The sequence below is a fragment of the Muntiacus reevesi genome, chromosome 1 (assembly GCF_963930625.1).
Source record: "Muntiacus reevesi chromosome 1, mMunRee1.1, whole genome shotgun sequence".
NCBI classification, from domain to species: Eukaryota; Metazoa; Chordata; class Mammalia; order Artiodactyla; family Cervidae; genus Muntiacus; species Muntiacus reevesi.
The window spans coordinates 200,066,028-200,092,090 of NC_089249.1; the positions used below are offsets into that span (position 1 = coordinate 200,066,028).

The window sequence follows — 26,063 nt, forward strand, 5'->3', positions numbered from 1 at the left end:
GGCGCTGTCACCGTGCTCAGCTTTTTTATTTTTGAGGAAACCCTTTCCTTCTTCTTCTTTCCAGTTGTTAATTTTGTAAATTAGGCATTTTGTCTGTCTAATTTTGAGTGGCAGGACTGGCTAGAGCTTTGGAAAGGAAGCGTCCTGTTCCCGGATCTTGGGTGGGCTGGCCGGACCCTTGGCAAGGACGCGTCATGTTCCCTAGTTTGAGTGGGTGGGCTGGCCGGACCCTTGGTAAGGAGGCGTCCTGTTCCCTAATTTGAGTGGGTGGGCTGGCCGGACCTTTGGAAAGGAGGTGTCCTGTTCCCTGATCTTGTGTGGCCTTTGGAAAATTGACAGGCCGAACGGAAATTTACACAGGCGTCCGGGTGATTTCAGACATGCAGGGCGCGGGGTGGGCGCCCCGGCTCCTGTCCCCGGTGGCGGCGTGGGTGCGCGTGTCCGTGTCCCAGGGACCGCGCTCCGGCTGGGCAGCGCGCCTTCGGGAGGGAAAGCACAGCGGGCGCGGTGGGCGGGCGCTTTTGGGGCGCCCTTTCGCGCGCTCGGCTTGCGGGGGAACCGGCCTCCACGGGACCTGGCGGGGAAGCCCGCGCGCCACGCCCCTCGCGCGGGCTCCGTGTGTGTCAGTTTTTGGAAACTGTCGCGGCCAGGGGCGGGGTCGGGACGCTGGGACCGCCCGGGAGCCGACGTTGGCTCCTGGCCCTGGTGCTCCGCGGTTCTCCGAGGTCGGAGGCTTTCCAGCCCGCCGAGCGCACCGGCGCTTTCTATTTTTGCGCTTCCTGCGCCCGGAGGCGCGGCTGAGCCCGGGCTCTGGCTTTTCCGGTTGGGTAGCTCTGTGTCGCCCTGGCGCGCGGCCTGAGCAGTGGGCAGGGCGGGGAGACGACCCAGGGGACGGAAACTGAAAGTGGGGAGAACCTTCAAAACTCCAGTTGATCCACCTGCCTCCCTCTCTGCCCCGGTTACTACACTCGTCTTGTACCAGTACGTTGGCCGGCACATTTTTCTTTCTTTCTTTCTTTTTTAGGCACATTTTTCAAAATGTAATTTGTTTATCCTCAGTAGACATGGAGTGTGATTCACTTGTAGCTCACAGTTTTAAAGTATTTGACAGATCATTGCAGTCAGGCAGCAGAACAATCCCATCAAACCATCTGCTGCCCTTTGGCATCAACTCGTCTCTCGCTTCCTGGCCACCAGTCTCATCTCGGTCCCTAAGGTTTTGGCTTTTCTGGAAAGTCAAGTAAATGGAGTCAACGATGTGTAGCTTTTTGACTCTGGCTGCTTTGGCTCAGCAAAATGTATGTGAGATTCATGCCCATTGTTGAAGGTGTGAGAAGTCACTCCTTTTCCCTGCTATGCAGTTTTGAGACAATCAGGAATAGAGCTGCTAAACAGCCCAGGGCAGGTGAACTTGGATTTTCAACCTCACTTGGGAGAACACTCTGGGACTCAGACTGGGGTCTGTACTGAATGTCTGTTTAACAACATTCCTGCATCTCGGAAATTGGTATTTTTCCAAAATTGGTATTTTGAGTATCAGGAGAATTTAGAAATCCACTGTGATCCAGCACCGAAGCACCTGAAACTAAGATGAAGGTTCATCTGGAGATGGTCCCACTGTTGCCATCACCATCAAGGCCACAGAGGCCTGTTCAGTTCAGTTCAGTCGCTCAGTCATGTCAGACTCTTTGCGACCCCATGGATTGCAGCATGCCAGGCCTCCCTGTCCATCACCAACTCCCGGAGTTTACTCAAACTCATGTCCATTGAGTCGGTGATGCCATCCAACCACCTCATCCTCTGTGTTCCCCTTCTCTTCCTGCCTTCAATCTTTCCCAACTTCAGAGTCTTTTCAAATGAGTCAGCTCTTCACATCAGGTGGCCAAAGTATTGGAGTTTCAGCTTCAACATCAGTCCTTCCAGTGAATATTCAGGACTCATTTCCTTTAGGATTGACTGGTTGGATCTCCTTGCAGTCCAAGGGACTCTCAAGAGTCTTCTCCAACACCACAGTTCAAAAGCATCAATTCTTCAGCGCTCAGCTTTCTTTATAATAAAGTCCAACTGTCACATCCATACATGACTACTGGAAAAACCATAGCCTTGACTAGACAGACCTTTGTTGGAAAAGTAATGCCTCTGCTTTTTTTTTTTTTTAATGTCTCTGCTTTTCAATATGCTGTCTAGGTTGGTCATAACTTTCCTTCCAAAGAGTAAGCGTCTTTTTAATTTCATGGCTGTGGTCACCATCTGCAGTGATTTTGGAGCCCCCCCAAAATAAAGTCTGCTACTGTTTCCACTGTTTCCCCATCTATTTGCCATGAAGTGATGGGACTGGATGCCGTGATCTTAGTTTTCTGAATGTTAAGCTTTAAGCCAACTTTTTCACTCTCCTCTTTCACTTTCATCAAGAGGCTCTTTAGTTCTTCTTCACTTTCTGCTATAAGGGTGGTGTCATCTGCATATCTGAGGTTATTGATATTTCTCCCGGCAATCTTGATTCCAGCTTGTGCTTCATCCAGCCCAGCGTTTCTCTTGATGTACTCTGCATATAAGTTAAATAAGCAGGGTGACAACATACAGAGGTCTGTAACCTTTGTCAGAAAGACGACATGCGTGTCCAGGTCCCAGCAGGAGCTGGCTTTCCAGTGGTGGGCGGGTCTGAACTAGAGAGCGTCTTTCCCTTGCTGGCAGAACCTCACTTGGCAGGATTCAGGGTGTGCTGCCTGCCTGGCTGGGCACTCCATCTGAGGTCAGCAGCCATTCCTGGGGTGGCAATCCCAAAACCAGGCAGTTGGGGGGGCTGTGCCATGGTCAGCAAGTTGCAACCTTCTTAAAGCAGTGTGGTGACGTCTGCTCCCCTCCCGTGTCCCCTCTGGGGGATTTTGCTTTCTCACAGGAAGTGAGGGGGCAGAACTTTTATTATAAGAGTTCATATTTTGTGATGACTCGATGATGAGTACATTAAGAAAATGGACCACTTCCAGGAGCATAGCCTTTCCAAAGGTCAGATTACTCATGTGACCACACGTTCTTAAAGACTGAGCTTGCTTGTTCATTGATTCATTCATTCATTCATCCTGCAAGCACTGCCTAGATATCTCCAGTGTTCGAGGGGGAGCGGAGCACAGTACACAGTGTTCTTGCTCTCCGGAAACTTATGAACAAGGGTCGGTTGGTGGTCTATAAACCCAGAGGGGCAATGGAGGTGTAGTACCCTGGAGATGAGGTACTGGAGGGTGGGGCTGAGGGAGGGTGAGTGGCTTCTCCAAAGAGGGGGCACCCACAGGAGGAAGTGCAAGCAACCACAATCTTCCACACTCGGAAATGTCCAGCTTCTGAAATGGGCTTTTGTGCAGTTGACAAATAAGAGGGCGTGGTGCAGGGATAGTTTTGTTCCTTCTGTCGCCAAGTTCCCAGATGTCCACTTGCAGCTTATGGCAGTGTTGCTAAAGCAGGATGGCCCTGCTCTTGGTGGAAAACTGGGTCTCAGCTCAGGAGGGAGCAGGTGCCTGGTGGCCGTGCTGGAGGTTGCGAGGGCGGGCAGTAGTCCTTCCCCTTGGTGACTCACGAAGGCCGTGGGTGTGGAGCAGCCTCGGTGTGACTGTCCCTGCCTGCCTCCGCGAGCGCATGAGTCTCTGATGAATGCTGAGCCGTCATGCCCCAGACTCAGCTGTGAGTAGTAGCTGAGGTGGGCGGCTGGCTGAGCCATCCCTCCCTGTGACTCAGAAAATATTTTCTGCTCTGACCTCTGTATGCGTGAGTGAGTGCTGACTAATGCGAGCTCAGGTGGAAGTCAGGTTAACCCTCTGACGGCTCTCCATGGGTGAGGTGACCACTTTAGAGAGGAAGGCGTCATCTGAAAAGCCTGGTACCCCGCATGTGACTGTCAGCTTCTCTACCCTGGTCTGTGACATCCAGGTGTCCTGGAGTAGGGAGGCTGAGTACTCTGTTCCTGGTGGGAGGAGCCAGTGGCGCCGGAACCTGAGGTGTTCACTAGGGAAGAGGTGGTGGAGCTGTGGGCCACTTGGCCCCAGTCTTTCTCTGGGAGCCCTGTCCTTTTTTCTTAGTTAAACTTTTTGTTTTGAAATAATCACAGATTCTTGTACAGTTGTAAGAAATGAGACAGAGGCAACGCATGTTCTCTTCTCTCAGTTTCTCCTGATGGTGACATCTTTTGAAGCTGCACACGATGTAATTGTTTCATTGGCCTTGGTTCATCAGGATACAGTGTTCTGGAGTCCCTGCAGGGTGTGACTGGCCATGTCTGTGGGTGCCTGGGTCCTGGGCTCCGTGCTCGTCTCCTGGGAGACCCCTCTTGCCCCTTTCTCTCTGCCTCTTCTCAGTCCTGGTGCTCTCCCCAGTTTGCGCACCTGTCTCTCCACCGGGGGATAACAGTCCATTCCGTTCTCTTGCTCAGGGCTGTGCCTGGGAGCCTCTTTGGCCGCTTCTCTGTCTCTTCAAACTGTCCTGCCCTCGGCGTCTGTGGCGGTCCCAGGGATGTTCAGAGAGGACATGCCTGAGTCTGTCTGTCCTCCGCAGCCTCCCTCATTGCCCGCCTGCCTGACCTCCCCTCCCAACCAACATTTCTCTTTCCTTCCCTGACTCTTTCTCCACCCATGGTCACTGTCTCAGTGCCTAGCCCAGGGGTGATTAGCCCTGAGGCAGTGTTCCTTGGCACCCCTGTGTTGGACAGGGCCCTCTTCCAGCCGAGGCACGGCCCCGTGAGCTGGGTGGGGAGGTCAGAGGCTCCAGCATCATCGAGTGTGACCTTGGATGGAGACACCGTCTCCGATGGGCTTCAGTTTGAATCCCCTGAGTTAATCATGGGGTCCGTGGCTGAGGCACGAAAGGTGCATTAGCGTCATGCAGGGGGATGGGCGGCCCCTGGTAGAGGAATACTACCTCTGGAACTGCTGCTGCTTTGCTCCTCAGGGACAGCAAAGGTCAGGGGGCTTGGGATGGGGTCTCCCCAGAAGGATTTCCCTGTTGCATGGCTGTGTTGGACCTGTTCACAGTGGATTATGTTTTCCCTGGTCTGTGAGTGGCTCCCTGTGGTCTGCTCTGGGCTCACCCTGGGACTGAGCCAGGCTCCCACCGAGGGGCGGGGCTGGGCCCACACCTGGTCTGGGTGTAGCCAGGTGAAGTGGCAGGACACGGGAGGAGGGGCTTTGCTGGGTCTTGTGGTTTTTGTGTTTTTTAATAACAGCTTAGTCCTAAGCTCTGTGCTTTTTGAAAGTTTAGGGAGAGTGAGCCTATAATTTCAAGATACCTTAAAGAGCAAAATTTGAAGTGCCCTTCTTAGTAAATTTATTTAGAATCAAGCTTAAAACTCACCACCAGCAAATCATTTTCATAGCCTGTATGACAACTGAACTTTCTATTTAATTTTTCAGCACTGCTTTATTATAAGGCATAGGTTGCAAAAGATAATAAGCTATCTGTATTGTAAGCTGAACAGAATGAGAATCATAGAGTAGATTTGCAGCAATGTCTTCTGAAGATAGGAAGAAAAATAGATATTTCAACCGTGCCTTTAGATTCGAAGTCAGGTTGATGGAAACAAATAGCCCTGGGTCATTCACCTTAAAACCTAAATAAAGAAACAAAACAACTGGCCAACCAGAGGTGGAGAATTGGTATAGAATTTAAAGGCTCAAGAGACAGTTACAGGTTAACCTGGGGTATCCTCTAATGCACATTGATGAAATCTCTTTTATGTATGGTTGGGAAGATCCCCTGCAGGAGGAAATGGCAACCCACTCCAATATTTTTGCCTGGAGAATCCCATGGACAGAAGAGTCTGACGGGCTACAGTCCATGGGGTTGCAAAACGTTGGACACAACTGAGCAACTAATACTTTTTTATTTTGTCCAGATAACATTCACACCACACAGCTCACCTACCACAAGTGTACAATTTAGCGGGTTTTACTGTACTGTATTACTGTATTCACAGAGCTGTGCAACCATCATGTCTAATCCCAGAACATTTCATCCCCTCAAAGGACCTGCATCCCCCCTCCCCAGCCCCTGACCACCAGGAACCCACTCCCTGTGTCTCTGGATTGGCCTGCTCTGCATGTTTCCCATCAGTGGAATCACACCCTGTGTGACCTTCTGTGTCTGCCTTCACTGACCCTTCTCAGGGTCTGCCCACGTGGAAGCGGGTGTTGGCGCTTCTCCCCTTTGCAGTGCCAAGTGATGCTCCTGTGTGTGGAGGGACAAGGTGTGGGTCTTGAGGCCCCTGGAGAGGCACTCATTTGGCCTTGGTCCTGGGGTGGCTGGTACCAGGTGCCCTGGTGGGGCATTGACAGTGATGCCTGCTGGGGGTGGGACACCGCTGGAGCGCTCAGAGCTGGAGTGCTCAAGGTGAGGCTTGCCTGGACTTTCCAGTCCTTGGGCTGGCGGCCATGGGGCCACTGGTTGCTCAGGGATCCTGGGTGAGTCCTTTTGCTGACTGGGCCCCTGGAAGGGCCTCCTGTCCTTCCTGCCCCTTGCCCTCCTTTCCCGTCACAGCCTTGGCTTTGGGCTCAGGCGAGGAGAGTTCTGGTGTTGAGCTTTTGGTCATCATCTTCTTTCATCATCCCAGAGTCCCTCCCCAACAGCCCCTCCATGTGGACCGCCACTGGTGCTCCTTTGATCTGAAGGCCTGTGGAGCCTGAGAAGTGGCCAGAGCCGAGAGACTGTGAGAGCTTCTGAGTCATTCAGGTGGTCAGGGCAGCCGCTGGAAGCTGGACAGGCCCTGCAGCAGCGTTCCGAGGTTGGAGGATGCATGTTGTCAACCATTCCCTCCTCTCTTTCTGGTGTTAGAGCTTGGGACAGCTTGAGTTCACCTCATCTCAGATGAGACCATGCTCCAGGCCCTGTGTCCTCCCAGGGGCCCCTGCAGGCCCTGCAGGAGGAGGGGCCCTGGACATGTCCTGGCTGCCTGAGGGCCCAGAGAGGGAGCACGGTCCACAGCCGGGCACATTCCTGCCACGTGGTGTGGGCTCTTGCACACAGGCATTCATGGGGCCTTTCATGGTACTTCTTGTTTTGTAACCTCACAGTGGTGACTGGAGTCAAACTTACGGAATCAAATGTTTCTGGTCACTGCTGCATCTTCCTCTGGCTCTCAGACTTGTTCTTGCAGGCCGTGCTTCCTTATCGGTTATCTGTGGTGTGTAACGAATCAGCCTGAAATTTAGCAACTTGAATAATATACACTGGTGACCACTCATGGTGTCCGAGGGCAGGAGCTGAGAGCTGGCAGGCCAGGGAATCTGGTCAGGTGCCCGCAGGAAACTGCTGCAGATGCTTCATCCCAATGCTGGCAGGACCAGAATTGTGGCTCCCCCACATGCTGCCTGAGACCCCCCAGTCCACGGGGCAAGTCCCCCTCAGAGTGAGTGTCTCAGCATTGGTGGAGAGGCCCAGACTGTCCCCCTCACTCTGGCTGCCCCATGACCCTGTGCGCCGTCCGTATGAGCTTGTCTCTGAATGGACCCTTCAGGACAGCGTGGTGTTGTCTCTGCTGTCTGTGCTGTAGGGCCCGGGGATGTCTGCCAGGGCTGTGGGGACTTTACTTCCTGGATGTTGTTGACCTGTGAGCATCCCAGAGACTCAGGATTTTCCTGCTGAGGTTGGGGGTGCTTTTAAAGGTATATCACATCTACTCCCAGACATTTTGTTGTTATTAGTTTGTTTTTGCCACCTCACATGACTTGGGGGATCTTAGCTCCCCGACCAGGGATTGAACCCGGGCCCTCAGCAGTGAGAGCGTAGACACCACCAAGGAATTCCTTGTTAATGGCATTATTGAGGTATAATTCCCGCACCATGCAACTCATCTGCCCCGAGCATGCTGTACCCTGGTTTGTGCACTGAGTGCAGTCATCACTACTACTAATTTTAGAACCTTCCATCACCCCAGGGAGAAACCCCATCTCCATCAACATCCCCCCATCCTCCTGCCCCAGCCCATGACAACCAGGAACCCACTCTCTGTGTCTGTGGATCAGCCTGTTCTGGACGTTTCCCATCAGTGGAATCACACTCTGTGTGTCCTTCTGTGTCTGCTTCTCTCACTGAGCATCATGTCCTCAGGGTGCGTCCACATGGTCAGGGCTTCTCTCCTTTTCGAGGCCGAATGATGCTCCCATGCATGGAGGGACACATTTGTTTATTCATTCACCTGTCGTTGGTTGGTTGAGTGATTTCCAGTTTGGGGCTGTGGTTGTATGTGCTCACTTCTTTTGGGCAGACACCCAGAGATGAATTGCTATGTTGAGGGGGGCCTGTTTCACCTTTTGAGGAGCTGCCAGCTGCCCCCACCATTCTGACGTTTGCCATGAGGTGTTGGTGCCTGTTGCTCCCACCTGTGGTTCTTCCCCAAGGTGTTGGGTCAGCGGCGGTGACGCTGGGGCTCGGGCACCCCATGCCAGGACTGTCCAGTGTTGGACGGCATGCACTCCACCTCCCACCCCGCCTTGTCTAAGTGATAGGAGTTCGGTGAATGTTTACTGCTCCATCCTTGGTAAGTTGGAGGATATTCATGATAGAAGGTTGATTAAAACTAAGACTTTGGACACACGGTCACATATTGAAATTCTATTCACAAATGTCCAGAACAGGCAAGTCCATAGAGACAGAGAGTGGATTAGTGTTTTCAGGGGCTAGGGGGAGGCCTGTCTGCTGATGGGGTGAAGGAATGTTCTGGAACTAGACAGAGGTGCTGGTTGCACAACCCTGAGTATACTGACTCCACCTCGTTGCACACTCGAAGCGGGGTCTGTTCTGTGTGAGTTATCCCACAGTAGAGCTGCTGTTAAACACCGATGAGGCTAGGGCCGTGAAAGTGGTTCTGGAGCGCTGAGTTGGGTGGGGTCCTGTCCTGCGACCTGCCCTCGTGGCTGTCCTCCATCATGAAGCCGGGAAATGGTGCCCTGGGCTGAGAAGGGCGGTTGCTGCCCCAGGCAGGGCTGGTGGCTCTGGGTCTCTTACCTCACTTCTGGTTTCAGTCCGCGCTTTTCTTGGCCCTCCTCACCGAGGTCAGAGTGAAAGTGGGGTCGCGAGTTACAGACGTCCGTGCACGCACCCTCACTTGTATTTTTTTGGCCACACTGCACAACATGTGGGATTTTGGTTCCCTGACCAGGGATTGAACCCACACCCCTTGCATTGGAAGCACGGGGTCTTAACCACTGGAAGTCCTCCCTTGGTTTCTGCGAGGTCTCCAGTTCGCTGGGTGCTGAGACTGCAGGGAGAGGCCAGAGTGACCTGTGATGTGCCCGTTGGGAAGAGCGGCTAGGAGGGCGCTGCTGTGGCCGGGCAGGATGATGGCTGCTCACCCACTCCCGGCAGTGACAGGACCCTTGTTTCCCATTTTACAGACAGAAGCCGAGGCCTGCAGAGGGTCAGGGACTCAGAGCCAGGCCTGTGGCTGCCAGGCTGCAGGAGTGCCCAGGAGAGCCTTGGGAAAGGAGGGTTGGAGGTTGGACTCCACCCCAGCCCCTTCCCTTCTCTGCTGCCTGCTGGGTACCCACAAGGCCAGCATGCCGCTTGTGGCAGGGACCCCAGTGCCATGGGTGGGGAAACGAGGTGGGAACGCCTGGGGGCTGGAGCGCCTGCCTCCTCTGGCTGCCACTGTCACCAAGGCTGGAGGGACAGCTCTAAACCCTGTCCCATTGTCTTTCAGGACAAACACCACGATGCTGCTCATGAAATCATCGAGACCATCAGGTGAGTGTGGCACCTGCTGGGGTGGGGCCTGGGGGTGGGGCCTCAGGTGGGCCCCCAGCACCTAGCCGTGCACTCTGACTCTCACCCCAGGCTCCTGGCCCTTGCTTTCAGCCCCCACATGTCAGCCTCCCTGTTCCTCCAACCTGGTCCACCTCAGCGTCGTTACCGTGGCGAACCCAGGGAAATTGTGACTGGGGTCAGGACTCAGGTGCCTGGGTGTGAACCAGCACAGGGCCTGGTGCTTTGTGAGCTTCCTGTGGGCAGGGGTGGAATCCCCAGTGACAGGTTCCCACAGGCCCCCTCCCCTTCCCCTCATCACTGCTTTCCTCTCCTGTCATGGGGGTTGGGTTTGGGCCACTCTTCCCCATGTGAGCCCACCCCTTGTGTGGAGGAGGGCAGGCGCCCGGCAGGCTGGCCTGGGCGGCTCCAGGAGGAAGACCCCTGCGGTATTTTTGGTGGGCGTCCTCCTCACACTGGACCTGAGCATTTGCAATGGCCTCTGGAGTGACCACGGCTCGGCGTTCTGTGACCACTCTCTCCTGGCTCTGGCACCTTGCTCGTGCCGTTATATCCTCTCAAATCTGCAGTGGCCAGGCTGGCAGTGCCCTGTGGAGGAATCCTCGTCCTGTCCCTGGCAGCAAAGTGGCTCAGCCTCCTGTGCGCGTCTGCTTCAGTCTCGGGGACGAGCCGGGCCTCTGTGCAGGATTGTCTGGGAGACTGAGTGAAGTCTTGTGTGCCTCTCACAGGGTGGGCCTGACTGGGGTGGTGCTGAGAATGTGGGATCTACATTTTTTAATAGTGTAATCCACAAACCAGTTGGTTGGTGGAGTAGTGCTACGACTGGCTTAGTTTAGTTTATTTTTAAAGAAGGCTGCCAGTTAGGGGCTTCCCAGGGGGCTCAGTGTAAAGAATTTACCTGCCAGTGCAGGAGATGAGGGAAATGTGGGTTCAATCCCTGGGTCAGGAAGATATCCTGGAGGAAGAAATGGCACCCCACTCCAGTTTCTTGCCTGAAAAAATATCCCATGGACAGAGGAGACGGGCGGGCTCTAGTTTATGGGATCACAAGAGAGTCGGACATGACAGCTACTGAGCACCCACATGTGTCAGTCAGGAAGTGAGGCCATGTGGTTAGACGAGGGGCTCCTAGTCGGCCAGCCTGGGTTCTCCCCCCACCTCCCTTGGGCCGAGTGAGTTCTGGGGGTGGATTGGCCTCGTTACCTGCTTCTTCCTGCAGGGAGGGAGTGTCCCTGTGGTGCAGAGCGGTAGGACTGAGTGCAGCTGGCCAGCCAGAACCAGGTTCTCTGGAACCTCTAGGTGGCTGGGTCCTCTCCGGGTCTGGTAGGGCCCGCTCCCCATCCTCAAGTCTACAGGCTACTTCATTCCTTCTCTCTTGTCTCCACAGCTGGCTTTTTCCCACTGGTAAAGATGGCAGCCACCTGTTTAGTTTCTTCTCTTATCTTACTTTTCTTCTTGGAGGATTTCTGACATGCCCAGAGATGGACAGTGTATATGACGAGCCCACGCGCCCATCACCCAGCCTGGCGTTTGCTTTACCTGTGCCACCATCCACTTTCCTCTTTTTCTGCGTGTTTCCTGGGACAGTCAAGGTGTGACTGAAGTACAGGAGGGAGACCATCTGTTTGGAGCAAGCATGCTGGCCAGTGTGGATGTGTGGGTTTCTCCTTGTACCTGTGTGAGAAGGAGTCACCCCTGTTTGCCTGGGCCCCCTGTCAGCCCCCTCCCTCCACTCCTGTCCCCAGGCAGCCCAGCCTGTCTTCTGTTGCTGTGGATTACTTTGCATTTTCTAGAATTTTACATTTTTAAAAAGTGTGCCAAAGGCTTTTCTTTCTTATTCCTGAGGAGTGCACCATTGGCGCATCCTTTCACCAGATGACACCAGACAGACACGTTTGGGTGGTTTCTGATTTTTGGCAATTGTAAATAAAGCTGTTGTAAACACTCCATGGAGGTCTTTGTGTGGACGTGTCTACCTTCATTCTGGGTAAATACCTTGGAATGAGGCTGCTGGATTGTGCTTGAAGGAAGGCTGCCCCTTCCAAGCTGCAGGCAGCCGTTCAGGACTGCTCCTGTGGCTCCCACGTTGGCAGGGCATGTTAACAGGGTTGTTTTTTCTGGTCCAGTTTGAGTCCTGTGGTGGTATCATTGTGGTTTTAATGAGAATTTTCTTAATAATTAATGACATTCATTGTCTTTTGCCTGGTTTTATAAAAACTGGTTGTTTTTTGATTATTGAATTTTGAGCATTTGTTATCATTTGGTTTATCCTTTATTAGGTATGTGTTTTGTGAATATTTTCTTTCAGTCTGTGGCTTGTCTCTTCATGTTCATAAGAGTGTCTTTTAAAGAGCAGATATCTTAAATTTTGATAGAAGTCTAATTTATCAACTTTTTTCTTTTATAGTTTGCAGTTTTTTGCATGCTGAGATATGTGTGGCTAACTTGAGGTCACAAAGATTTTCTGCCATGGCTTCTGGAAGTTTTATGGTTTAGGTTTTACATTTACATCTTTTTATCCACTCTGAGTGAACTTTAACATGAGGTGCAGAGCATGGTTGAGGCCTATTGCTTCACATGTGGACGTCCCGTAGTTCCAGCAGCATTTGTTGATGAAACTGTCCTCTCTCTCTGGAATTTCCTTGTCACCTTTGTGAAAGATCAGTTGACAGTGTATGAGGTGCTTTCTTTCTGGAATCTCTTGCAGTGCCACTGACACATGGCTCTGTCCTTTGGGCAGTACCACAGCTTTATGGTAAGCTTTGGAATCACAGGAAGTCCTTCATTTTTATTCTTCTTTTTAAGTTGCTTTGGTTATTTCACCTCCTTTTCATTTCCATGTAAATTTTTGAATCAGCCTGTTGGTTTTTGCACAATTTATTAGGGAATTATATTGAATCTGTAGGTCATTTTGGAGAGATTTGCCATCACACTTGAGTCTTCCAGTCCATGAACATGGTATGGGTCTCCGCTTGCTCAGGCCTTTCAGCTCTTCTCTTGGCAGCGCTCTGGCATTGCAGCATGGAGGTCTTGGACAACCATTTGTTAGATTTATTCCTAGCTCATTCATGCTTTTGGCACTACTGTTAAGTGGGATTGTGTGTTAAATTTCATGTGCTGTTTGTCTGTTACTTGTGGGTAAAATACAATTGATATTTGTATGTTAACCATGACCTTGTGCTCAATTCATCAATTCTAGTAGTAGTTTTGTACATTTCCTGGGACTTTCTGTGGAAATAAAAATAATTGTATCACCTATTATTTCTTTTTCTTGGCATTACTCTATTGGCTGGGACCTTTGAGACTGTTTTGTGATAAAGTGGGAGGAGGTTGCATTCTTATCTTTTCCCTCATCTCTGGGGCAGGGATGTTAGATTTAGTCTTCCACCATGGAGGTGACATTAGCTGTAGTTCCTCACAGACGCCCAGTACAAGTTTGAGAACATGCTCTACTATTCCTGGTGGCATTTTCCCTAGGTGTAACAGTTGCGTCATTGTTAGGTTAAAAAAGAAAGAAAGAAAAAGGCCATAACTTCTACAGTTTAATACTGAAATACTTATGGATGAAAATGTCATGTGTGGTCTCCTTCCAGATAGCATGGCATGGGTGCAGAAAAGTGTTGCTGGTAAGAGCTCTGAGACCAGCAAGAGGCTTGTGGCGTCTGCATGCCTTACCGTGGTGAAGTGCTGTCTTCCTGGTTTCTTTAATGTAGTTACTATTTTCTTCATTTTTTGGAAAGTTATTTTTAAATTTTGGCCTCTGCTGGGTCTTCATTGCTGTGAGGGCTTTTTCCCTCTAGCTGTGGAGAATGGGGGCTACTCCCCAGTTGCAGTGACAAGCTCCTCATTGCGGTGACTTCTCTTGTTGCGGAGCATGGGCTCTAGGACTCTTGGGCTTCAGTGGTGCAGCTCCTAGTCTGTAGGGCACAGGCTCAGTAGTTGTGACAGATGGGCTTACTTGCTCAGTGACATGTGGGAGCTTCCTGGATCAGGGATCGAACCTGTGTTTCCTGCAGTGACAGGTGAATTCTTTACCACTGAGCCACCAGGGAAACTCCTGCTTTCCCCTTTTTAATTAATAAAAATCGTGGGAGAAATCCTTGGAGACTCTGCAGAGACCTGTTTCTTCTTGGACTTTTGCAACTGATTGTAGGATCCAGAAGTGAATCTCACTGCTGAGAACTAGTTACCAGGGCATTTGAAAGGCTCTTCTGTTTTGCCTTCTTCCTCTGCCCCGTTAGTCATTGGAGCTTTTTTGGGAGGAAGGGCTGTTCCCCGTAGGCACTGGTTTCATCCTGTGGGTCCTAGCCCACTTCTGCTGTACCTGCTTTGCTCCTCAGTCATTCCCGTGCTGGCCCGGGGGGCTCTCTGGATTTGTGCCCCAACCCTTTGACTTGACCCTGCCCGCTCCCAGCACAGCCTCACTATCTGGAACCCCAAGATGCTCCACAGCTATCTTGAGTTTGCTGTGTCCCAGCCCGAGTTGGCTGCTTCCCCAGAGAGCTCTGGTCTCCTCCCCTGGAGAGGAGTTTGTGCTGCTTTTTAGAGATTGAGTTGTTTGTCTTCTTACTGAGTTGTAGCGATTCTTAACATATTGTGGCTGTGAGTGTCCAGTGAGATAGGCATGGCTGACCGTGACTTTAATGGCATCTTGATGAAGTTTTTGACTTATCAACTCATTCTTTGATGGCTAGTTGTCTGGAGCATAGCCAGGAACCTTACCTGCAGTCAGGCAGTTAGCCTCCTGGTTTTTTGGGGAAGGTCTGGGGTTTTAGGTTTTACATCCAGGTTTTAAGATCAATTGTGAATTAATCTTTGTGTCTAATGTGGGTTTGTGTTTATGGGGGTCAGGATTCTTTTTTCCCGTTCAGTTTTCAATCCTTCCAGCCTCATTTATTGAAATACTCTTTTCCCCATCACATTGCCTTCTTGCTTTGGTCAAAAATCATTTATTAAAATTTAGTCTAAAAAAAAAAATTTAGTCCATTTCTGTATTCCATATCCTGTATGGTTGATCTGTCTGTTCACCTCTCTGCCAATACCACACTCATTCTTTTTTTCTGTAGGCTGTGCATGGGCTCTGTTGTTGCAGCATGTGGACTTAGTTGCCCTGTGACATGTGGGATCTTAGTTCCCTGATCAGGGATCTGACTCTTGCCCCCTGCACTAGGCGAAGTCTTAATTAACCACTGGACCACCAGGAAAATCCCACTGTCACACTCTTGGTTATTGTAGATTTACAGTACATCTCAAATCAAGGCAGTGTGAGTTTTGCAACAGTGCTTTTTAAAAAATATATATATGTATTATTTATTTGGCTGTGCTGAGTCTTACTTGTAACATAAGGCATCTTCGATCTTCATGGTGACATGCAGGATCTTTAGTTTTGGTATGTGGGATCTATTTCCCCAACCAGGGCTGGAACCGCGGCCACCCCAGCATTGGGAGTACAGTCTTAGCCACTGGACCACCAGGGAAGTCCCAGTGCTGTTATTTTTAAAGACTATCTTGGCTCTTCTAGATTCTCTGCCCTTGTATGTCAGTTTGAGAATTGGTTTGTCTGTTTCTCCAAAAAAGCCTAACTGAACTTTTTTAGAGAAATCACTTTGCAGTTTAGTTCGAGGAGGACCGTTTAACAGTATTTAGTCTTATATTTTGCGAGTGTTTTTTGTTTGTTTGTGTATTTATTTATGTTGCCTTTAATTTTTGTCAGCAATGTTTTGTTGTTTTCAGTGTAGAAGTCAAGATCATCCCTAAGTATTTATGCTTGAATGTTATTTTAAGTAACATATAAAACTTCTCTTGTTCTAAATTCTTTGTTGCTGGCATTTGTAAGTACAGTTGACCTGTATCCTGTGACCTTGCTGAACCCACACAAGTTCTGGTAGCTTCTCCATAAACTCTTCAGGTTGGCCCATGTACTGAATTGTGTGGCATCCCTCTGTGAGGAGGGATGGTTTTGCTTCTTCCTTCCCGGCCTTTGTGCTGTTTTTTGCTTTTTCCTGCTGTGTGACACTGTCTGGGCCCTGTGGTAGAAGGCTGGAGGTCCCAGTCCTTCCCTGCCGCTGGGGTGTGGATGCCCTCCCAAGGAAAGCAGATGTGCTGGAGAAGCGCTCGCCAGAGGTAGAGGTCTCTGCTCCGAAGGCCCGAGGGGGTTCAAGAGAGACTGATGACATGGGGACAGTGACTTGGGTTCCCTTGGGTCTGAGGGAGCTGGCACTGTCCAGCCAGCCCCGGGGACTGTGGGTGGGTCTCGCAGAGAGGGGAGCCAGACCCCTGACATGGGAGCTCTGGTCGCCTAGTGGCTAGGGACAGTGTGTGTGTCAGAGGGTCCCTGGGGTGGGCAGGCACACACAGTGAGAGAACTGCCCCTCCCTGCTTTCCAGCCCTTGGCCTCCTTGGGCCCTTCCTGGTAGAGCCCACAGCGAAGGAACAGCAGTTCCTCCAGCCCTCCCTGCCCCTCCATCAGGTGGAGGGTGGCTCTTTCCACTCCCGTTTCCTAAGAGTTTTTATTGTGAATAGAAACTGATATCATCATGTGTGTCTTCTGCATGTGTTGAGACAATTGTATGATTTTTTTTTTCTCCTTTATTCTCTCAGTGATGTGAATTACAGTGACTGGTTTTAGAGTGTTAAACAACCTTCCATTCCTGGGATAAACTCCACTGGAATAAGATGTGTTGCTGACTTCAGCTCACTCACATTTCTAGAGGAGTTTTGTGTCTGCGTTTTTGAGGGCTACCAGGTTAACAGCTGCATCTTTTTTTTAAAAAAAATATTTATTTATTTATTTGCACCAGGTCTTTACTTGCGGCATACAAACTCTTTAGTTGTGGCATGTGGGATCTAGTTCCCTGACCAGGGAATGAACCTGGGTCCCCTGCACTGGGAGCATGGAGTCTTAGCCACTGGACCACCAGGGAAGTCCTAACAGCTGCATCTTTACAAGGCTTTGTCCCTGGTTTTGGTGGTACGGCACCGTTGGCCTCCCCAGGCTGAGAAGGGTCACTGTCACTTCTCCAGTGGTTGGCAGAGTTCGCCAGCAAAGCTTTGTGGGCTGGGAGTCTCTTTCTGGGAGAAAGTCATGTCACGTTCTGTGGCAGGTGTCGCCCTGTTGATGTGTTCGGCTTCTTGTGTCGGTTTTGGTAGTTGGCATCTTTTAAGGACTTTGTTCACTTCTCCTAAGTTGTTGAGTTTATTGACATGCCATTTTTCATAATGTCCCTTATTTTCCTTTTATTTTCTGTAAGCCCTGTCATGATGACTCCTCTTTCACAATTTTTCTAAAGATTGTATCAGGATCCAGTCAGGGTTACACCTTGGGATTAGCAGGTTCCCCCTCCATCTCTTTTTTCCCATTGCAGTATCTTTTGTTTGTTTGTTTTCATTTTTTGTGGGGGTGATCTTAGTCCCCATCCAGGCATTGGACCCTGACCCTCAACAGTTAAGTCCTAACCACTGGACCACCAGAGAAGTTCGGGGGTTGAAGAAACCCTCTTGTTTGTCTTGGGATTAGTTAATTTTTCAAATAATTGTTCCCTTTTGTTTCTGGTCAACGTGTTGCTTTTCAGACTCTCTGGTTTAAGCTGATTGGTTTCCTAGACCCTGTAACAGGTTAAATCCATTGAGCTCTCAATGGCCAGTGTTGTTTAAACGTGAAGCACCTTCAAACTTGTGTAATTCATAAGGACAGCATCCTTCTAAGGACATGTCATAAACTTTACAGTGTTTGTTTTGAAGTCACGCCTTCCTCCACTCTCACATTTTGAGTTGAGTAGCCAGAATGTTTTGTTTTTGTATTTGCAGAGTCAACAGTGTTTAAGAACAGCATTGAGAGTAGAAGATAGAGCACTAATACTGGTTTCCTTTCTTTTTCAGATGGGTCTGTGAAGAAATCCCGGATCTCAAGCTTGCTATGGAGAATTACGTCTTAATTGACTATGATACCAAAAGGTAAGCGGAGTTGTGCCAGGACTGCGTCTCCACCAGGGACGGGCTCCGTGCGTGTGGACACAGCCTAAATTTAGACCTTCCTCGACACTACAGGCTGATGGGAAGTTTCCTTTTAGACTTGGCTATAGCCATCACGGAGTTATTTTGGTAGGAAATGTTTATCAAATATTGGCAGAGGCTGTCGGAGTGAGGACATAATTGGAAAGTGGGATCGGCGTGTGTAAAGCTGGAGTTGCTCTCTCCACGGCAGTGACTGCTGTTGCTGGCCTGGCTTCCCAAGCCTCAGCCCCCAGCTCCAGCCAGGTCTCATATGGTTTTGGCTGCTCCCTGCAGTTTCCTCAGGCACATCCTGGATCTCCTAGAAGAGTCCTGTGGGTGGGGAAGGGTGAGGCCGAGTCTGGAATGCCTGCCTGGAATTTCTTTTTGTTTTTCTTTGAGAGACTCTCCTGCCTCTTTCAGTTCTTGGCAGCTCGCTTATAGCTTGCAGGCTGTGGGCCTAGGTGACTGCTCTTCACAGAGAAGGTGGCCCCGAGGCGCCTGCGGGTTCCCGTGCAGGCCGAGTGGTCTCACTTCTGTGTCTGGAGGACTTGCTGGACTCAGTCAGCCCTAGTCCTTTCCCCTCACTTCCCACCTCCTCCCAGTCTGATAATTGGCACAGGTGGCCGTTATGGGCTCAGGTGGCTGGGTGCAGACGTCGGCCTGACTCCAGGGTGCAGGCGCCTGTGGACGCTAACCTTGAACGTCAGTCGGTCTTGAGATCCACACAGTTCATGTTTCCTGGTGGTCAAGGGCCGAGTGCCTGACTCGAGCATTGGAGTGTTGAGAGGCGCTTCTGCTCCAAGGTGCTTGCGAGGGGACAGGAGGGGGGTTTCAGCGCTCTTAAGCAGACTGAAAGGACTCAGGGCTGGGAGAGGAAAGGCGCAGTCTGATGGCTACTCCCCACCCCCCGCAACCCATGTGACCTCAGAGTCCTGCCCCGAGCAGGGGTCTGTGAGGGCAGGGCCGAGGTGCCAGGCGCTTGCGCTGTGCCTCCCTGTGTGTGCATTCTCCCAGGAGAAGGTGTGCCAGGGTGTAGTCAGGGGCTCTGACGGGTACGTGGAAGCTGGAACACAAGGAAGGAATTGGGGTCTAGTGCGTGTTCTGTCCCTGAGGACGGCTCCCTAAGACAGGAGTGTCAGCACTTGCCCTGGCCGCCTACTACTGACCTGTGTTCCCAGGGTTCCTGTTGGGCTGGCACTGGACTGGACTCCTCCCCTGAGCATACAGTTAGCTCCTCCAGAATGGGTTTCCCACCTCATCATGTCAGCCCGCTCCTGGCGTATTAGAGCCACGTGTCCCCTCGCTGTCTGTTTATGTGAGGCTTCACTGGCTTCGCCCACATCTACTCTTTCCTTTTCTCAAGATCTCTGGCTTTTCAGCTTCTCCTGCTATTCTCAGAGAGTGAACATGCCATGTGGTTACGGGTCCGTTTAGATCCCTTTGCTTCTGTTAGAAAAGGAAGTGCACTTAAGCTCTCGGGGTCCATCCAGGGCCCAGGGTCGAGGGGTCTTGATGCAGGTCGAGAGAGGCTGTGGGTGGGTGCCCCCCCCAAGTTTCTGCATACATCTCAGGGGTCCCCGGGCTCTTGGTGCTCACTGGGGAGCAGCTGTCTTGCTCCCCAGCATGTGAGTGGCGTTAGGAGACATGCCCCAAGTGACCGCCCGCTCCTCCGTGCAGCACAGACGCCAGGGCAAGCCCTTCGTGCGGTGGGCATTGGGCTGCCCACTGCCGGCACTGACAAACATGGATGCCCCAGATAACTCTGGGAGAACCTGGGTTGGGGGCTCCCATTGAACACTACCCCCTGGTGTGGGGAGAAGCCAGGTCGACGACTCTCTCTCTGGATCTCTGACACGGACGCTTGTATCTGGGCGAGTGTCAGCAGTTCACATTGTTAGGTAAATGGAAGCCACACCTGCAGGAAGGCGGGTTCTAGCCCCCGTCTGCAGGGTCGGGTGTTGACTATCGCTCCCTCACACCCGACTGGCAGAGCCGGGAGCCCTCCCTGCCTGCAGTGGCCCTTGGCACCCAGCTGTCCCCCAGCCCTGGGACAGCGGGACTTGCTGCATCTACAGGTGGGGGGTGAGGCCAGCCTTGGGCTGCCAGCCTTGGGCTGCCTGCCTTGTTCTGTGAACAGCTGTGAAGCTCATTCCTCACCTGAGCCCTCAGGGCACAGTGAACTGAGGCTCTGCCCCATGGCCTCTGCCCCCTCCCCTGAGGCCTGGTGACTTGTCCTGAGCCCAGCAGTGACCAGTGCCTTCCCTTGCTTGTTTTAGCTTTGAGAGTATGCAGAGGCTCTGTGACAAGTACAACCGGGCCATCGACAGCATCCACCAGCTGGTAGGTGGCCTTCACTCTCACCTCAGACCTGTCTCATCATCTCGGCTCCCCGAGCTGTGGTTCAGGCCCCCTCCTTGCCCATCAAGTCATGGTGTGGGGTCTGCAGTGTCCCAGGGTGTGGACCCTGTGACCCGGGGCCGGAACTGTGTTGATGCAGATGGCTGGGGCTGAACTGGCCACATTGCCTGCCAGGCGATCCTGGCCCTTGTGGATGCCCTGGGAGCCATGCTGAGCCAGCCGGTGACAGGGAACCTTCTTGGGGCTTCTCCCCCACGGGTGCTCTGGGCTCCAGGACAGACCAGCTGGTGGGGCACGCCCCCACACATCTGTACACACACACACACTCCATCTACACACATGCACGTAGGTTGGCACCTCTGGCACTCACACGCGGGCTCACACACGCCCCTGCGCACTCGTGTCCCCGCGGGGGTGGGGCAGTGGGCTGGGTGGTGTGGCCCTGCAAACTGTGTGTGTGCCCTATCACAGTGGAAGGGCACCACACAGCCCATGAAGCTGAACACACGGCCGTCCACGGGGCTCCTGCGGCACATCCTGCAGCAGGTCTACAACCACTCAGTGACCGACCCTGAGAAGCTCAACAACTATGAGCCCTTCTCCCCAGAGGTGTATGGGGAGACCTCCTTCGACCTGGTCGCCCAGATGATCGATGAGATCAAGATGACCGAAGATGACCTGTTCGTGGACCTGGGCAGTGGTAGGTGGGGGCTCTTCCCCCCTACCCCTTCCCCCATTCCTTGTGCTTACAGGATGGCCTCCTCATGAGGAGAGGTTCTGGGGGCTGGGGCCTGGTGGGTGCCCATGGGTGTGCCATGTTGACTGAATGAAGAAGCCACGGGCCAAGTTGTCCTGGTGGGACTGTGCAGGTGACAGGCTGCCCAAGGGGCTCCCTGGCCTGTGGTTGGGCTGCTACGTCAGGAACGCCAAGCACAGCACTCTGGGGTCTCCACTGCCCCCCATAACCTACTCACAGACCCCAAGGTCCCGTCCCATATGGCGTGGCCTCGACACTCGAGAAGGGCCCTGCAGACGGACAAAGGTGGCTTCTCTGGTGGCATTGTCATTGGCTTAAACTCTTAAGTGTACAATTCATATTCTAATAATCATGCACATGGTCGAAGGTCATTTCTAGAAAAACCTGTAAAACTCTCCTGTGTGTCAGAAGGCTTATGATTTCTGAAAACTGCCAGCCTCCTCAGACCCCAGGTCCCTTAGCTTCTCCTGTCCCCCGGGAGGGACCCCATGTTCTCTCGCTGTTTACCCTGTTTCCGAATAGAGGCTTGTTTCCATCATTGGACTCTATTCTGTTCAAAATGGGAACTCCTGGGGCTCCTGACACTTTAAGTGCACGTGGCCTGAGTTCAAGGAGGGACAGTTTCAGAAGCCTCCTTTGTCTGTGAGCTAAGTGCCCACAGATCCTGCCGTGTCCTGCGGGTGTGTGCTGTGCGGGGTCTCCCGCCACCACTCTGGGCTGCTCCTGACTCAGGCGGATGGTGAAACATGGTTCATTGGTTGGGGGGGGGGCTTCCTCCCAGGGGTCACTGTGCCTCGAAAAGCCGTGTCCGCATGTACACAGTGAATGCCCAGTGGGGCCATGGACCATGGCAGGTCCCAGTTGGGTGGCCATAGAGCATCTTTGTAATGAAATGGAGCACAGCTGGGGTGGGGGTAGGAGTGGTGCTCAGCCCATGGCCTGGGGCATTTGAACACATTCTGTGACCCCAGAGGGCACTTGGGGACTTTGGCCAAGAGGCCGTGGCCTCTGCTTGATGATCTTGTAGTCATGGCCCCTGCGGCTGGATGTGTCCTGCTGTGCGTCTGACACCTCTCTCTCCCCCCCACCCCAAGGGGTGGGCCAGGTCGTGCTGCAGGTTGCTGCGGCCACCAACTGCAAACATCACTATGGTGTAGAGAAAGCTGACATCCCAGCCAAGTACGCGGAGGTGAGTGGCTCTGGGCCCCGGGCGCGGCAACATCTGTGTCGCTTTTGTTTCCAGCCTTGGTGTGCAGTGACCTGCCGGATAGCGGGCAGTCTGTGCTGGGGTTAAGGGAAGGTGGGGGAGGGGGTCCCTGCTTCATGTGTCCCTGAAAGACCGTTGTGGCCGTGTCCCCTGGTTCCCCTGGCGCTGGGGGTCAGCTGGCATCACCCTTGTGCCAGCGTCTGCTGGGGGTTGGGGTAGAGGAGGCAGCAAGGTCTGAGGAGTGCGCGTCTGAGTGGTGTTGTCGCCATGGGAAACCGTTTAGAGTTTGTGGTTTGCACGCCTGCCCACTCTGGTTCCCTGCAGTCAGGCTCCTTTGCCGGGAACCCTGGAGCGGGGCGGGCACGGGGAGGACAGGGGCGCCCTCCTGGCCACCGAGTCCCTGACGGGCTGTCTGGTTTGGCTCTTTGCAGACCATGGACCGAGAGTTCAGGAAGTGGATGAAATGGTATGGAAAAAAGCATGCAGAATACACAGTGAGTGCCATCGCTCCATGCCCCCTGGCTAAGGGTGCAGCCCCGCCCTCTGCGCCGCCTCCCCTGACCCGCCGCCCCCTCCTTTCCCTGCCTGGAGCCCCCTCCCCACCACTTTCACTGCCTCCAGGCCACCTGCATCCTCCTTGCTGTGGGTCTTGTAGGCAGTCGACTCCTCCGGCCCTGCACTCTGTCCCACTTCTCTTCCTTGGGCACCCAACGAGGCCTCAGGAGAACCGGCTCTTTCAGGACCACATGTCGGGGTGGTGGGGTGTGGGCTGGCCAAGGGCATCTTTCTCCTGCTTGCCCCCTGCCCGCAGCAGTAAGGCCCCACCAACGAGCTGGCCTGGTGCCGCTGCCCCTGTGCCCCTCTCCCTGCATCCGTCAGCTTGGCCTTCAACGGCGAGGTTCTTTGGGTCTTGCTCCAGGATCCTGATGTTCTGGCTTCTCTCTGCTCCTGCCTGGGGTGTCCAACTCCATGTTCTCAGCTCCAGCACGTTCTGTGCTCAGGGCTTTGTCAGCCACTGCAGGTTTCAGTGGCCTGTGGACATAGGGCTGCCATGCAGCCTCTATCTGCAGGACTGTGGCCGGGGCATCGCGGGGGAAGGTCCCAAACCGGCTCTTCAGCACACACTTCACTTCCCATCCCAGGTCCCCCAGGGCCCCAAGCTCTACCTGGCTGTGAAGTGGTCTTCCTGGTCCCTCCGAAGGTTCCTAACATTGCTCATGTCTTGCTCTTGAGGGTCCTGGGGGATGGGGGCTGTGGGGCCAGAGCTAGCGTTCCTTGTTGCCTCAGGGAATAGAATGGTGCGTGTGATTCCAGGGGGTGGGGGGCCAGCAGGAGAGAGGGGGTTTTGGCCCTGGAGCCACCTGACTGGTTCTCCTTTCAGGGATTGCACCCTGAGTATTGATGTGAAAGTCCAGTCTCAGCTCACCTGAATTTAAGATATCTTATAGGTGGTCTTTGATTGTGCAGTTCATCTCTAGGTCTGTGGTTTCTTTTGTGATAATTCTCTAGGGGTGTGAGGTCTGGTCTAGATTCATCTCTCTCTGAGTGGACATCCAGCCGTCCCACGCCATCTGCTGCAGAGACTGCCCTTCTCTGCTGAGCCATCTCCGTTGTGTCATCAGCAGCCATACTCAGTGGGTGCTCTGCTCTGCTCTGTTCCACGCTGCCGCGCGCGCCCCCCCCCCCGCCGTCCAACAACCATAATAGCATCATGGGAGTCAGCCCAGAGTCCAGTAGTTTCAGGCCTCCAGCCTCATTCTCCTGCCTCGATGAGGCTACTTGGGGAGGTGAGCGGTTGACTTTGTCTGTGGTCTGTTAACAGATGATAAGGCCTTTATCTGCAGCCTTGCTGTAGTTGCTGGTGTTACTTCTGGGTGACTGTTGTGGTTGTGGTTGTTGATTGTTTTCGTTTTACTCCATAGAATAGAAGGTTTAAAGGTTGAGCCAGCCTTCCAGGCCTGAGGTCAACCCCCTCTGACCTTGGGAATAGCTCCTTTTTGTTGTGGGTATTTGCAGCCCAGGGGGATACTGGTTTCCTTGTCTTGTGAGTCTGACTTTGCCGTCCAGGTGATGCTGACCCCATGTCGCAAGGTCAGCTATCACCCTCTGCTTCTGCCCTGTTTTCCCTGGGCCAGGACTTGCCCATCTGCAGTGTGGGCCAAACTCCCCTCCCTTTTCTCTTGGTGGAATTTCTTATAGGTTTCTTCCCCTCAGTGAAAGGTGAGGGGTGTCACCTCTGGCCCCCATGTCCTCCCACACCTGCAGTTCTCTAGTGTTTGTTGCTCAGGCTGAGGGAAGTTAGTCCAGTTCATTTCTGTTTCCGAGAAACTTCTTCCTGTCCTGTCCCCAGTCCCACTGGCATGCCGATAAGAGTTCCTGGATGGCTTGCCGGTTTCCTAAGACCTCACAACCTCCTAAAACACAGGGTTTTAAAATTATAAAGTGCTTCCTGCTTCTGATAAGAGGGCCAAATGGTTGAAACATGTGGTGTAAAAGCCTGGTTGACTCAGGCCCCAGAATGCCCCATGGACTCGCAGCGGCCTGCGGTGCTTGATTCACAGTGTGGTTCTAGCTGCTGGCACGACGCCCATGGCTGGAGGCCAAGGTAGGGGTGAGGCTGGTGGGCTGCCTGCCTGGTGGGCACCGCTCCTTCCTCCCTCTCTTGTCGACATAGGGAGGCCGTGCAATTCTAGAGGAGGGGGGTTGGGGGTTGGTGGCATGTCAGCTGGTGCACTGTGGGGCCCCCTGCGTGGAAAACTTCTTGTTTTCTGCCTCCTGAGGGCCAGGCACTCATCAGGGCCCTGCTCTTAAGCCCCGCAAGGTGGCTGCAAGCAGAACTTGGCTCTGAGGACTCTTAAGTCGTGGCTTTGGCTGCCGTGTCTGGAGCGGCAGCCAGCAGTGCCTCTGGTGTCCAGGCAGTCCTGCTCCAGGAAGGCGTGGTGACAACTCCTGCCCAACTCCTGGACTTGGCGGGAGCTCGCATGCTGGGCCTGGGGAGGTCCTCCTCGAGGTTCTGTGTGGCTTCAAGCAGGTGCCCTGGTCGGCAGGCAGAGTCCTGACTCCATCACTTGATGATATACAAGGGACAGCAGATACCCCAGCCAACTTGTTTACCTGTGGGCACTGGAGTCTCCTCCTGGGTCCCCTCTTCCTGTCAAAGCCCTGGGCCCTCCCTGTGCCCGGCTTCTGCCTGTGTCCCCAGCACCTCAGGATGCCCCCTTTGCCTGAGGATGTCTGAGTGACCACGTACCATTGGTGCCTGGTGGCGGGCCTGGCACAAGCAGGTTTCCTGTGCTAGGGTGGCAGTGAGTTCTCAGAAGTGCTGCTGAAGGAGGTGCCCCTGGTCAGATGGCAGCGTGGACCCCAGTGGGCAAGTCTGCCCTTGGGCTGGTGCGGTCAGGCCGGCAGGGGCCTGCTGCTGATGACGGGCCGCCCAGAGCACGAACCCTGCTCTTCTCCGGTGGCTCTAGCACACATCAGCTGCCGAGGGACTGGCTGGCAGTCGGGTGCTGCGTCGACGCCTGTGGCTATTCCAGGGAAGGTGGCAGGATGACTGAGTCTGGGGCACCCGTTGCTGGCTCCCACCCTGTGGCTTTGGGTGGGATCTCCCTGGGGGCCTCCCAGGAGGGAGTCCTTTCTGCAGGGGGAGCATGTGTGCCGTGTGGTGTGTTTAGTGGCTTATAGGAGGTGGGGGGTGCGCCCGCCCGCCTGGTTTGTGGCCTGGAGCAGGAGCATACCGGGGGTCTCCCTGGTCGGGGGAAGGGTGGTCATGCGGGGCAGCCCTCACGCCTGTGTGGGGTGGGGCTGTACGTGTCCCTCCTCCCCGCGCATTCCTCTGCAGCTGGAGGTCTGGGCTAGCTGGGCCAGTCACGGTCCTCAGTGGGGGCAACAGGAAGGCCGTGCTTATCTTCATGTCGCTGTTAGCTTGGGCACACGGGCCCCAGTGACAGAGCTGGCCTGGGCAGTCCCTGTCCTCAACCAGTTATGGCCTGCCTGTGCCAAGAGGCC

The 26,063-nt window shown here is 53.3% G+C and overlaps 1 protein-coding gene across 9 annotated transcripts in view; it reads left to right on the forward strand.

Moving 5' to 3' along the window:
• Positions 1-26,063, forward strand: part of DOT1L (DOT1 like histone lysine methyltransferase) — a 54,197-nt gene that overhangs the window by 685 nt on the left and 27,449 nt on the right. For 6 of the 9 annotated variants that reach the window (XR_010660887.1, XM_065918108.1, XM_065918115.1 and 3 more), the window contains exons 2-7: positions 9,680-9,723; positions 17,620-17,694; positions 20,010-20,073; positions 20,563-20,791; positions 21,943-22,037; positions 22,487-22,549. Coding sequence is in view for 8 of the 9 variants with exons in the window: in XM_065918108.1 (XP_065774180.1) it covers positions 9,680-9,723; positions 17,620-17,694; positions 20,010-20,073; positions 20,563-20,791; positions 21,943-22,037; positions 22,487-22,549 (570 nt within the window). In the remaining variant the exon portion in view is untranslated. Of the gene's footprint in view, positions 1-9,679; positions 9,724-17,619; positions 17,695-20,009; positions 20,074-20,562; positions 20,792-21,941; positions 22,038-22,486; positions 22,550-26,063 lie in introns of those variants that run through there. The other 3 variants (XM_065918110.1, XM_065918112.1, XM_065918116.1) reach the window with 3 other exon arrangements.